The sequence below is a fragment of the Dipodomys ordii genome, unplaced genomic scaffold (genome assembly GCF_000151885.1).
Source record: "Dipodomys ordii isolate 6190 unplaced genomic scaffold, Dord_2.0 Scaffold142, whole genome shotgun sequence".
NCBI classification, from domain to species: Eukaryota; Metazoa; Chordata; class Mammalia; order Rodentia; family Heteromyidae; genus Dipodomys; species Dipodomys ordii.
This window is the reverse complement of record NW_012267358.1, coordinates 3177791-3192607: the sequence shown is the minus strand read 5'-3', so window position 1 is coordinate 3192607 and position 14817 is coordinate 3177791. Positions and strand designations below refer to the sequence as shown.

At 43.4% G+C, this 14817-nt stretch overlaps 1 protein-coding gene across 5 annotated transcripts in view; it reads right to left on the bottom strand.

Moving 5' to 3' along the window:
• The window catches only part of Dlg3 (discs, large homolog 3 (Drosophila)), a 59107-nt gene that overhangs the window by 15273 nt on the left and 29017 nt on the right, over nt 1-14817 (bottom strand). For all 5 annotated transcript variants that reach the window (XM_013031682.1, XM_013031680.1, XM_013031681.1 and 2 more), the window contains one exon: nt 10150-10264. In XM_013031682.1, coding sequence (XP_012887136.1) covers nt 10150-10264 — 115 coding nt within the window. The remainder of the gene's footprint in view (nt 1-10149; nt 10265-14817) is intronic.

Here is a 14817-nt window from a genome sequence, read left to right as displayed (position 1 = left end):
AAGATCTTTGAGAAGAGTATTAAATTGTGGCCATCTATTAAATTTGAAACAGCCTGGAATCCTAATGAATTGACTCTGTTGGGTACCTCCTGTTAGACTTGATGAGAAGGGGAGCTTCTTTCTCCATGTCTGTGACATCTCCCTATCCCTCTTTATCCTCAGGGCAAGTACTAAGGAAGCCAAAGCAGATACTGCACCTTTGAACCATGGTAATACAGAACTAAAATCCTATACATTCAAGGCCCGCAAGACACAGAAACCAACCATTTCAACCTCATTCAGAGGACAATGAGAAGGAAAAAAGAAAGCCAAAGCCAGGTGCCAGTGTCTCACACCTGTAATCGTGGCTACTCAGGAGGCTGAGATGTATGGATCACAGTTCAAAGCCAGCCCAGGCAGGAAAGCCCATGAGACTCTTCTCTCCAATTAACTAACAAAACAAGCCAGCTGTGGCTCAAATGGTAAACACTAGCCTTGAGCACTAAAGCTCAGGGACAGTGCTCCAGGCACTGAGTTCAAGCCCCAGGACTGGCACACATACAAAAAGTCAAAGTTATTTGTCTAAAGAAAGGCTGTAGTTAACCTGCCACCTTGGTTTTTCTCGTTGTGCAAGGGGGAAAAGTTAACCCAGCTTGGTTTACCATACATGAGGATATATTGGGAGACTAGAACAAGGGAGACCCCTTATTTTCCAGGGTCTAGATAAAAAGGATCTCATGTAGCCTCTGAATTAAGAACTGGTGAAGTAAATGAGAAATACTGTGTCATAAGAGGATGAAGTCTACAGAAACATTGCCCCTGCTGGCCCATAGCCATCATGCTCCTCATACACAGGAGAAAATGATTTTTCAGACCATTAAAACCCCTACCCCTCAAGTCATAGCCATGCACCTAGAAGCCAGGGAGACCCTGACCCTGTGTATTCCTGTAACTTTTCAAACATGGAGGCCACACCAGAAAAATACAGAATTACTTTACAATTGGGAGTATAGAGTGGGGTTCAGTCAGGAGCTAGTGGCTCATGCTTATAATCCTTAGGAGGTTGAGATGTGAGGACTGCGGTTCAAAGCCAGCCCAGGTAGGAAAGGCTGTGAGACTCTATTTCCAATTAACTACCAGAAAACCGGAAGTAGAGCTGTGGCTCAAAGTGGTAGAGCGCTAGCCTGGAGTAAAAGAGCTCAGGGATAGTGCTCAGGCCCTGAGTTCAAGCCCCATTACCACCACCAACAAAAAAGAGTGGGATTCAGTGACATATAGGCACCAAAGAAGCCTTCCAGTGCCACCTTATCACCAGGAGCAGTGGATACAACCACTTGCCCAAAGATATAGTTGTGAGTTCAAGTCTGGTCTTCACTGTAGCTTTCCAGGCCACTGCCTACTCCCCTAAGGAGGCAATATTTTCAAAGGTATTGGGAGCCATGCTGCTTAAGAGGTCACCTTTCAAATATCCCCTTAGGAAATGCATGTGCACTCCCACAGGGATAATGCAACGTGCTCTGGGGGACTTTGCCAATCTTCTTTCATCTGAGCCTTCTTTACTGGATGGAAAAGCAAGAGCATAATCAGCTCTAAGTAAACAAATTACCCAGCAAAAAGCCTTTGTATTTCAGGTCCAAAATTGTGAAGTTTGGGTCTGAAAGAGCCAAAGAAATCACAAACACCTGGTACAGCCCTGTGGCATCTTAGCAAACAGGAATGCGATGAGAATGGCAACTAGCAAGGAAACTGGTCAGGCAGGTTTCTCCATACAAAGCAAACAAGAACATTTTACCACTAATAGCCTCAAAGGGAAAGGTCAGCTTATATACAATTCACCTAGGAAGGTGTTCACCTCTAAGTCTGAAGCTCAGAACATTTGTGTAGCCTGGGATGCTCTGTTGGTCTCCTCAATCCTCTCCAAAAATCCGCTGTGGCCTAGCCCAAGTGTCTTCCTGCTTTGTGAGCCTGCCCATGATAAATTGCCTTCCTCTAAATTCATACCAGGCATTTGGCAGCAATCTTACTTTAAAATATCGATTGATTTCAATTGAATTCTTGCTTGATTCTTTGAGCTTTCAGATGGTACCAAGCCCTTTGAGGATTTGAGACCATGTCTTATGCTTCATATGGGGTTCTGAATCTTTGCAAATGGTGGTTGAGTCCAGTATATTCCATAGAACACTGTCCAGGTTACTGTCCAGGTTACTATTCCTTAGTATTCTGCCATATTTCCCTCTCATAAAAAATACTAGACAAAGGGCAAATAATTTGAAGTTCAAGCAGCCAATCAATAGCATGACTGGTATAATCCAAGCACAGAAAACCATAAAGCAACAGTCAGTCACTCATTAGCCCTTGACCTTGGTAAGAAAGTTCAATTTTCCAGAGGCTTTGCATGAACAGGCTAAAACCAAAAACTTAAAAACTGAAGCTCTCACAAAGATACAAAGTGGGTTGTCAGGATGACAGAAAATGTTGCTAGCAACAAGTCTGCCCTCTTGGCACACCCTGAGCACAGCTACATGCACAGCAAATAAGGACATTTTCTCCTTAGTTTATCTTAACATTTCAGGCCCTAGAGGGCAATTATTAAGTTAAAAAGATACTTGAATACTAGTCAATCCACAATTAGTGTCCGCCCAGGCTCACAGCACCTACAAATGCTGGGGCAAACTCAAGGATTTGAAGTAGAGGCCCAGGATTAGCATCTGAGAACAGGTAGTTCCAGAAGTCACTGATGTAGGAATCTCTGCCTTACCTTTACATATATTGTTGATATTTATAAAATACATATTATTGGCCAGGTACCAGTGGCACATGCCTATGATCCTAGCTACTCAGGAGGCTGTAATCTGAGGATCTCGGTTCTAAGTCAGTCCAGGCAGACAAGTCTGAGATACTCTTACCTCCAATTAACCAGCAAAAAAACAGAAGTGGAGGCATGGCACAAGGGGTAGATCACCAGTCTTGAGTGAGTGAAGTCCCAGTACCAGCACACACACAAAAAGTATGCATTACTAGATCGGGATGTAACCTATTCATAGAGGGTTTGCCATGCATACACAAAGCCTTGGGTTTTATATATAAAATCACTAAAATATGTATTATTGGGCTGGGAGTGCATCTTTGTTAGTAGAGTGTTTGCTTAGCAAGTGAGAGGCCCTGTATCTGATTGCTAGCAGTACAAAAAATAAAAATATAAGCCACATGCAGGTGGCTCAAATTTATAATCCTAGCTACTCAGAAGATCTGAAGATCATAGTTTGAAGCCAGCCTGAGCAAGAATGTTCATGAGACTATTTTTTTTTTGGTCGGTCGTGGGGCTTGAACTCTGGGCTTGGGCGCTGTCCCTCAGCTCTTCAGCTCAAGGCGAGCTCTCTACCACTTGAGCTACAGCGCCACTTCTGGTTTTCTGGTGATTTATTGGAGATAGGAGTCTCACGGTCTCTCTTGCCCGGGCTGGCTTTGAACTGCGATCCTCAGATCTCAGCCTCCTGAGTAGCTAGGATTACAGGCGTAAGCCACCACGCCCGGCGTCATGAGACTCTTATCACCAATTAGCCACCAAGGAAAAAAGCACCAACCAGATATAGATCTATAGCTCAAGTGGTAGAATGTTATCCGAAAGCAAAAAGGTCAAGGGACAGCACCTAGGCCTTGAATTCAAGCCCAAGGCTTGCACAGAAATAAAAATAAAAATTATATTATTACCCTCAAATTCTGTCAGATTGCCTTGTTGGCATCATAACCCAATACTTTCACTCATTAATGAGTAACACCAAGTCAAACTCCACCAAACACCACCCTGCGCAAAGCACCTAGTAGTTGCACAATTAATGTCTGCTATTGACAGAAAGGAACACTCTCTGGCCTTCTTTGATGACCAGGCCAATATTTCTAACATTATTTCTTGAATCAAGACTACAGTTGTCCCAATCTGATTTCCTTTGTAGAATAGAAGGAAGACCGGCATGGCAGATGGCCAGCCAGGACTCCAAGACTCACAGCCTGCCAGGAAATTGTCCTGGGGCTGTAAGAATGTAGCCAAGCTAGCCTGAACAGACTTTGAAAAGCTATTTCTACAACTGTACTACTGAGCTTCTTGGCAATCTTTATAGAGAACAAGGTTTTTCATCCATTCATAGATTAAAATCAACGTCATCTCTCAAACTCTAAGCTGCCACATAGGAATGAATGGCCTAAGTTGAATACCTCACCACCTAGTCCTAAGCCTAAGAGGTGATTTCTGTTGTCTCTTTCAAAGTAGCAGCAAAACAGTAGCCTTAGGCTGGGCACTCAGAAGAGGCTCCACTCACTGTGTTCTTTCATTTAAGCGATAAGTCTAATATGGAGAAGGGTAGGGAAGGCCTTTCTCACAAAAGGCCCTGGTGACTTTAAAGACAAATTCTATTTTAATAACACTGTTATCTTTCCTTCTTCTCCTGTTTCTTGATCCATAAATCCCATTACCCCCTATGGTTAGTACAGCTGCAGCTCCCTAGGCTTTCACCCAGTACAGCCTTAAGAGGGTGTTATTTCCTTCAAAATAGCTTTGTGAAGCCATGCACACTTGAGAGAGATAGACACTCAGGTAAAAAGCAAGAGAGGAGAAACAGGTCAGAAGAGGAAATAATAGCAAAAAGTATTAGAGGTGAGGGCTGGGAACATGGCTCAAGTAGTAGAGTGCTTGTCTAGCAAGTACAAGGCCCTCTGTTCAAGAGAGAAAAGAGAAAAGCAAAAAAGAAGACTTGAAACCCAAACAAAAGCATGCCTTCATTTTAACTACATGCTGCTCATTCTTCTCTGGACAAATGGTAAGCTCTCAGAAGACAGGAGCCATGCTGCTGCTGTTTCCTTGAATCCACCCCAACTACCATGCCCATTTCTTAGCCTTGTGCCCTACTAATTTCAGAATAGGAACTGAACAGGGGAGGAAAGTGGGGGAAAATGAAGGCAGGGGTGACATTGTCCAAGGAACATTATACTATGCCTTATGGAAGGGTAACTCTTTTGTACAATTGCTTAATAATAATAAATTTTAAAAAAGAATAGCTGCAAACAGTACACTAAAAAAACCCTCTTGTTTCCATATCTTGGAATTCATTTTGATTAGCATCACTTTTGTACATAGCTATTGAACTATTGTGATCCTCTGCTAGGACTTTCCTAGGCATATATTAATTATTACAAATGAGGGAATCCATGGAGCCTATATTTCTTTTTTTATTATTATTATTTTTTTTTATTTTTTGGGTCCGGTCATGGCGCCTGAACTCTGGGCCTGGGTGCTGTCCCTCAGCTATTCAGCTCAAGGCTAGCGCTCTCCCACTTGAGCCACAGTGCCACTTCCGGCTTTTTTCTTTTTGCTTATGTGGTGCTGAGGAATCGAACCCAGGGCCTCAGGCATGCAAGGCAAGCGCTCTACCATGGAGCTACCTTCCCAGCCCTGAAGCCTATATTTCTTTGGGTCTAGCTTACTTCTGGTGTTCTTTGTCTTGTATATAAGTCTACCTGATTTGGGGAAGGAAGGGGAATCACCGAAACAGTGAGACAAAGGGTGAACTAATGGATAGCGATACTCACTGGATACTATATTGGAAATGAACTTTATAATGGAGGGGGAGGGGAGTCGGGAGGAGGGAAGGAAAAGTGGGAGTAAATGGGACGGTAACACTGTTGGACAAGAAATGTACTCAATACCTTACTTATGTAATTGTAACCCCTCTATACATCACCTTTATAATAATATTTTTTTTAAGAATAGGAGCTGAAAGAAGACTAGTTTAGTCAAAAATTAGGTCCAGGTTGTTGCTTTAGGCTCAACTCCTGTACCACACCTAGGCAAATGGTTCTCAGCCTCTGCAATAACCCCTCCGACAACAAAAAGTCAAATTTACTCTTTCTGAAGCAATCCACTGTTTCACAAAGTTTTCATTATGAGTTTTTCTTCCTTACTTTGAACTGAAATGTGCCTTGGGTGACAGAACAAATCAAATGCCTTTTCCACATGATAGGGCAAGGCAATTAACTTAGGGAAAATGAGGAGGAGGAGGTGGGAAAGGCAGTCCATTTTGAACATGTTGCTTGTCTGAAGCACTGGGAAGACACATGGCCAGCAAGTTGTCGATATGCAAGTTTGGAATTCAGTAAGGAGATCAAGGCTGTCATTTACACAATGGTATGATTTGAAGCTATGAAAATAAATGTCAGTGCTATTTTAGGGCTAGAGCTAATGAAAGGTACTGGGGATGGTCAGCAAGCAAGATAGGCAGAGAGCTTTTATAGAAGAAAGTAGGTAATTTGTGAAGAGGGCAGAAAAACCAATGAACCAACCAGTCATTGAATTTGATGAGCAAGAGATCACCACTAATCCCTGATTGAGTTGTTTCTCTGATGCCCTCCCGAGTTGCTCAGGAGCCACACTACCATGCTAAAAAAGAAAAGAAAAGAAAAGAAAAGAAAGCTGGGGCTGGGGCTGGGAATATGGCCTAGAGTGCTTGCTTAGCACACATGATTAGCCCTGGGTTTGATTTCTCAGTACCACACAGACAGAAAAAGCTGGAATTGGTGCTGTGGCTCAAGTGGTAGACTGTTAAGCAAATGAAGCTCAGGGACAGTGCCCAGGCCCTGAGTTCAAACCCTAGGACTAGCAAAAAAACCAAAACCAAAAAAGATAAAAAAAAAAGCTGGTGCTACTTCTTATCAGACCACTGAATGAGAGGTGATCAGATGTAGCATCAGCAAGCACAGATAAGTCCAACATTCCATAGCCTGGATGTTAAGACAGGTTTCTCCAAGTAATATACCCATGTTACTATTTTAAGGGTACAACACTGCCTAGTAGAATCTCTCCTGGACACTAATCATGTAAAGAACCCCATTTCCCCATTAAACCTGTAGTTGCCCAACCAACTCAAACAACTGTTTTTCATGTAAAATACTATGTTTGGGGTTTTTTTTGGGGGGGAGGAAGGGGGTGGAAAGTCATGGGCCTTGAACTCAGGGCCTAGACACTGTCCATGATCTTTTTTGCTCAAGGCTAGTGCTCTGCCACTTTGACCCACTGCGCCACCTCTGTTTTTCTGGTGGTTAATTGTGGCTAAGAGTCACAGACTTTCCAGCTTGGGCTGGCTTTGAATCATGATCCTCAGATCTCAGCTTCCTAATAACTAGGGTTACAGGCATGAGCTACCAGTACCTGGCTAATAACTATGGTTTATTTTGTTTCTTTTTTTTTTGTCGGTCGTGGGGCTTGAACTCTGGGCCTGAGTGCTGTCCCTCAGCTCTTCAGCTTAAGGCTAGCACTCTACCACTTGAGCTACAGTGCCACTTCCGGTTTTCTGGTGGTTTATTGGAGATAAGAGTTTCATGGACTTTACTGTCCGGGCTGGCTTTGAACCGATATCTGCAGATCTCAGCCTCCTGATTAGCTAGGATTACAGGCGTGAGCCACCAGTGCCCAGCATAACTATGTTTTTATGTATGTGCTGGTATTACGACTTGAACTCTGGGCCTCATGCTCTCACTTGGCTTTTTCAAGGCACATTATCAGTTGAGCTACACTTCTACTTCAGGCTTTTTGGTGATTCATTGGAGATATGAGTATCCTGGACTTTTCTACTCAGCTGGCATTAAACCATTATCCTGAGATCTCAGTCACCTGAGTTGCTAAGATTATAGGCATGAGGCATTGGAGCCAAGCTACACAATACTATTAACATATCCTGACACAAAATCTGGCAATTGCAGTGAGCAAAGAAAGAGAAACAACAATTTAAGGGATGGTTTGTATAAGGGATTTTTTTTTTCTTTTTAAGAATGGAAGAAGCTGGGCACCTGTAATCCTAGCTATTGGTAGGCTGAGATCTCAGGACTGCAGTTCAAAAGCCAGGTGGGGTAAGAATGTCCATGAGGCTCTTCAAATTAAACCACCTAAAAACTTTAAATGGAGCTGTGGCTCAAAGTAGTAGAGCACTAGCCTTGAGCAAAAAAAGCTCAGGGATAGCACCTAGGTCCTGACTTTGAGCCCCATGACTGACAAAAAAAAACACAAAAACAAAAACAAAACCAGAATGGAAGAAGCTGGGCATGATGGCACCTGCCTGTTATTTCAGCATTACAGAGACTAAGTTTCAGACCAGCCTGGGGTACATAACAAGACCCTACCTCAGAAAACCAAAAGAAGGGGACAAATATATTTACATGCAGAGGAAAAGAATCATGTGTAGAGTAGGAAGGGTAGAAAGGAAGAGAACAAGCGGAGTTCAGACACTGGGGTTAGCCCAGTAAAGGGCCTCAACTTAGCGCCAGGGCCATAAAACATTATTTGAATCTAATGATCACAAAATGAATTGAATCTAATGATCACAAAAGGTGCCTATTCTGAACCATATCTACTTTCCTCAGAGGACAAAGATGTTATCTAGACAAGGCTAAGGACAGATTATATAAAACTGATTCACTAGAAAGAGCATCTTGGTCTTCCCTCCCCCCACTCCTCCCCAGGGAAAACTTGAGCACATCTTTGCCTGGGCCACAGAAGGGTATTCCGGATTAAGAGTCCATGCCCCACTCCCCTGCCCAGGCAGAGAGAGTGCTAGCACAGGATAGACAGAGAGGAGAAATCTAAAAATAAAGCTCTCTGAAGAAACTGTCTTGCCTAAAGAGCAGCTTCCCACGCACACTGGAGTGCCACATCTGCGGGGGCTGGAAGCATAGGAACAGAACCATCCTGACCAAGTCATATAAGTATTACCCATTTTCAGAGTGACAGCACATTTCTGGTTTTCCCATCCGTGGACCAGTGTCTAGGCTGCAGACCTGGAGCAAGCTGCATTAGTGACAGCAAGTAGGTCTTCCCTTTTCAGGAAGGAGACTGTAAAGATAGCTGGGCCTTGTTCAACCTTTCTACCCTTCCCCTTCCCCCACAGTGGGAGGTGAGTGCAGCAAATGCTCTCCTCTCATCCAGGAGTAGAGTTGAGGGTTTACTTTAGGAAGGAATTCAAAGGGTTCCTAGTAGGCTTCAGGCTGAGATGGGCTTCCAGGGCTACATTCCCTGCAGTAGGCTAGTCAGGGCCTACCACTGGGGGAAAAGAAAAGGCAGGCCGGAGAACTGCAATTAGCATCGCCATCAGTTAGCTATCACCACTTCACACCCCAAGGACACAGCAATTGTCTTGTTGCCAGGCAACTAGCAAATGTAGCTTCCCTACCCCCAGCAAGTATTGGAGGCCACCAGATAAAAGTTCAACTCAACTGTGGTAGCCCAGTCCGTCCTTAAGCACTAAACATGGCTGTAGCTACTCCTGGCTCTGGGGAGTAATCCCACAACCTCTTTCTCTAAGGGCTTTGACCTTTGAGAGATACAATGTACTGGCAACCAGATTACCAGGAGTTATGCCAAGAACCTGGGGCAGGAAGAAGGAAATGATCCCTAATTCTAAGAGGAGTTTCCAATGCTCCTTTATCAGTCCACAACCCTGGGAGGTTTGTACTTTGACCTGATAGTATTATACCACACATCAAGGGGCAGAAGCTCAACCTCAACAATATTACCAAACAGCTTTCCACAGTAATAAGTTCAATGTTCTATATCTGCCCCCCACTTCCCTAGGGAGCATATGTGCCATGATTCACAGACACAGCCGACCACTGAGTGCAGCCGGTTCTGAGAGGAAGATAGCAACACAATGAAACACCCAGAATGCAGCAGCAACCTGTCAGTTCTTTGGTCTCTTTAAAGAGACCCTGCACAAGAACACTGTGATAGCTGATATGCTCACATACAAATCTTGAGGTCTATTATGCATGTGTGGAAGGGAATGAGGAGGTGCCAAGTTTTCCCCTCAAAGCACAGATTGCAAGTACTTTGAATATTTGAATGCTATTTGAATGCTGATTAGTAACAATCACTCAACAGTCTTTTACAATTAGAGAAAACTGAAATTTTCCCATACTGAGTTATTCATGAGCCAAAAAAATGAAGAAACTGGCTCCCGAAAGGGAGGAGAAAACTGACCATAAAATACATAACCTGCGCATACAATGTAAAGTGTTATTTTAGTGCTGGGAGTACACACTCCCTACCCCACTAGTTAAATAAGTAGGGCAGGGCTGGCATGGAACTGCCTTCACCCAGTACCAGGCCTGGTGTTGAGAAGGGCAACTTACCTGACATACAAGGACCTCTTCTCACTTGTTCGTAGGGACCCAGACCCAGAACTCATGCTGCTGTTCATCATTTGTTCTCGCAGATCATGTATCTTTGACTCAAAGCGACTGTACTCTGTCAGGGAGAGAAGGAAAAAGACAGGAAATGAGTGAACCCAAGGAGCATCCCCAGGGCCACATGCCCTCAGCTAAAAAGACAGGACACTTGGCTTCAAAGCAGCTATGGCTGGTTGAATCTTTGCTTCTCCCTCCCCTGGCAACTTACTAGAAGGAAAGAAAGTACCTAGAAAGAGGAGTGCCATTTGGGCATGGCCAATAGAAACAGCTTTTATCTGCCTCAAAATCCCACTGGTATTTAAACAAAAACAACTGGAAAGAAGTTCCAGTGCAGCCTTTATAAATCTTTGGAACAAACACTAAGGCCCAAGGAGAGCAGATGGGCAAGGAGACTTTCCCAAAAAGCGGACTGCAGAGAACAGATGGCCCTGAGATGGGGTAGGCCTGGGGGGTGTTCTATCACTGTTAGGTGAGGACAGTTTTTCCCAGGGATGCCTTCTTTGGTGGTGGTGGTGGAGAGACAATGGATCCCAGTATAAAGGTTAAAAACAAACCTAAATCATTTGAGATGTAACAACTAGAAATCTCAGAGATATTTTCCCCTCCTAACAAACAATCTCCTCAGCTTTGGTAATAAACATTAAAACATAAATGCTTCCACATTCCAAAGATGGCTGACAACCCTTATCTCTAAAATCACCTAGACAAGTGAGGCTGTTCCTTGCAGACCTAGGAGACCATCTCTACTGTCTGATGCAGACCTACCATTATGGAAAGGAAGCTACAAGCTTACTGCTTAATTGAAGAAAATCTGACTGAGGTAACTCTAGCCATACAATTATTATAAGAAGCACTTTTATGTAGGGCTGCTTTGCTATGACATTCTCCAAGTACATTTAAAATATGCTATGCACACACACATAACATTACACAACGTTTTTCAGGTCTATAATTGCTGTATAAAATGGGGTATATCTAAGGCATAGGGTATGGAAATGACAGAACACAGAACATATTTCACTGTGACAAGCTGACTTTAAAGGAAGTCAAATTTTATACTAGAGGTTGAAGGCTGGTAAGTGCTTTTTTAAAAAAATAAACCAATACACTTCCAGGGGAAAAAATTCCACAAAAGCATTTTCATGCACCATAGAGGCCTGGCCAAAAGCACCCCACCTAGTCTGTGTGACTCAGCAGGAGAAAACAAAACACCTGCTCTAACACCTGCCACTCCCCCTGCTCCCTGGGCAAAGCAACCTGACCTTCATTTCAGCTTCAGCTGGAAATGCTGAGAAGCCTTAAGGGGGGAGGGGTGCGCGCGCACGGTGTATGTGTGTTTGTGGTGTGTGTGTGTGTGTGTGTGTGTGTGTGTGTGTTTGTGTGTGTGTGTGTGTGTGTGTTTCTAGAAGTCAAGCAAATAGCTTCTCAATAAAGTTTCTTTTTGTTCACTGTGATATCAAGGAAGCCAACTGGTTAAATTCCTATGTTCTTTCATTCATCACGCACCGGTGTTATGGTGATTTGTCCTCATTACCTACACTAGTCCCTGAAATCCGGAGGAAGCAATTGAGTCCCTGACTCACCCATTAAATGTTGGGGGGGGGAGCAGAGAGACAATAGCTGGAAAATGTCCCTATTCCTGGGGTTACAAGGCAGCACATCAATATCAATGAGGAGTCCCAAACTAAAGGAAAACGTTGGTGACTGATCTGTCATATAGAAGCCCTGTACTGCCTGAAAGTACAGCAGTAGGGCAGTTCAACTCTATAAAGAAATCCAGGCACTGGCCCCACCCCAAGGCTCCACATCTAACGGTAGTTGGGGATCATTTCCCCCCACATATTTAATTAGCATCAATTAATTGTAACAAGGATATTTAATTTTGAATATCCAAATGTGCATACAATGAACCTAGATAGACCTGCTCCCTTCATCACTCTCCCTTATTTCCCCCCCCTTTCCAGACTAATCCCAACAAGATTCATTGTTCCATTTTCACACATGACCAGAAAGTCTTTATACCATGTTCACCCTCCTTTAACCATATGTCTGCCCTCCCCCATCCAACTAGTACCCACACGCCTTATAAAATGTGTTCCACATTTCTCTATTTTTGTGTATGCATGCTAGAATGGGGACTTGAACTCAGGGTTTGGGCACGATCCTTAAGCTTTTTTTTGCTCAAAGCTAGTGCTCTACCACTTGAACTATAGCTTTAATTCTGACTTTTTTGGGAGTGGTTAACTTGAGATAAGACTTTCTTACCCAGGCTAGTTTTGAACCATAATCCTAAAATTTCAGCCCCCTGAGTAGGTAGGATTACAGGTGTGAGCAACCAATGCCTGGTTTACCTTTTTATTTTCTTAGTTAGTGGATGCCCCTTGTTCAAAGGGTTTCTACCCTGGTGTTTCACACCTGCATATAGGTTTTTTTTTTTTTTGGGTCCGGTCGTGGGCCTGAACTCTGGGCCTGGGCACTGTCCCTGAGCTCTTCAGCTCAAGGCTAGCGCTCTCCCACTTGAGCCACAGTTCCACTTCTGGCTTTTTTCTTTTTGCTTATGTGGTGCTGAGGAATCGAACCCAGGGCCTCATGCATGCAAGGCAAGCGCTCTACCACTGAGCCACCTTCCCAGCCCTGCATATAGTTATTAAGACTCCCTCTCTTTGACTCACTTTCATCACCCCCACTACCTTCTATTCAGTGGGTTTCATCATTTCTTGGTCCTTCTTTTCTGGCTGTCCTTGAAACTCACTCATGAAGGAAGAACCGCACACAACAAGAAAGATGTATAAAAGGACTCTGCATAAAACCCAGAACAAAAGTTACCCAGTCTATCCATAACCTATTTCTCCACTCCTGAAACTTCTTTACATATTGCCTTCTTTGGAACTGACTTGCCTGCTGAACTCCAACTTACCAGTAGGTCGTGGCAGTCACTTAGTAACTACATTTCTTTAAAAATCTTTAAAACAGGACTGAGAATGTGACCTAGTGAGTGGTAGAGTGCTTGCCTACCATGCATGAAGTCCAGGGTTCGATTCCTTAGTACCACATACACAGAAGAAAAGCTGGAAGTGGTGCTGTGGCTTAAGTGGTAGAGCGCTAGAACCCAGGACCAGAGTTCAAGCCCTAGGACTGACCAAAAACTAAAGTCCTTAAAATAAAAATTGACAGCCAGGCGCCAATGATTCATGCCTGTAATACTAGCTACTCAGGAGGCTGAGATATAAGGATTGTGGTTCAAAGCCAGCCGGGGCAGCAAAGTCCATGAGACTCTTCAGTTAAACACCAAAAAACTGGAAGTGGTGCTATGGCTCAAGTAGTAGAGCACTAGCCTTGAGCTGAAGTGCTCAGGGACAGCACCCAGGCCCAGAGTTCAACCCCCACGACCCGACAAAAAAATCCTTTAAAAAAATTAAAAATAAACCTAAACCACCATTTCCTCTAACATCCTAATTTAAGGTTGATAATTCCGGGTCAGAGACCCACTTAAAATAAGCCACAGAAAGAGAACAAAAGTATTGTTTTAAAGAATTCAGTCTTTGTTTTAACATGCACTACTAAGATTTGAAGTTTATTAAACTGTATTTTATTCACTATTTTCCCACTTGGATGATACCTCCCACCCCCCAGAGTTCTGGCTACTTATCAGTCTCTAGTTTCTATTTGTAGAGTTATCTAATGTTCATTAAATACAGAGCAGCCTTGGACTAAATGACTGCTGGGTAAATGAGGAACAATGTAGAAAGCTGTCCAAGTTGAAGCTTCTGTTCTCAAACTAATAAACGTAATGGTTTATTTAACTGATAGCTCTCAGTTTCACTGCTGGTTTGCAAAGGTAGTCAAGAAGAACTCCCATTTAGATTTGTTCTTGGGGTTAATTGCTGCAACTATGGTTTACATTTTTTTTGTATGTTGAGCAAATTCTTTAAAAAATGTTAATTGTAAAGATACTGTACAGAGGGGTTACAGTTACATGAGTAAGGTAATGAGTACATTTCCTATCGAGCATTCATTGTTGCCCCCTCCGTTTTTCCCCTACCATCCCTTCCCTCCCCACCTCCTCAACTCCTCCCTCCTCCCCCCTATGGTTTACATTTTAAACACCCTTTTAAGATGTTAATAACTCACACTGGGCATCCAATTAAACAGACTTAGTGTACAACAAAGAAAAAAATATAATTACCAGATTTAGTGGTACTACAGTTTGAACTCAGAGCCTGGAAGCCCAGAGTCCTCCATCATTGACCCCTACCTCCAGCTGTGTGTGCACATGTGTATATGCACACTGATACTGGGACTTGAACTCAGGGCCTTGTGCTCTGGTTTGGCTTTCTCTTTTGCTCTATCATTGGAGTCACAGCTCTACTTACATATTTTTTTTGTAGTTAATTGGAGAAAAAGAGTCTCAGGGGCTTTTCTGCCTGGGCTGGCTTCAAATTTTGATCCTCAGATCTGTCTCCTAAGCAGTGAGGATTACAGGTGTGGGCCACTTGGTACCCAGCTTTCACTGGTTATTTTTGAGATAGTGTCTGCTTCCTTCCACGGCTTAAGCCTGGAGTGCGCCTATTTTAGGCTTGCCATTATTTCTGGAATGGCAGGGTTCCCCAT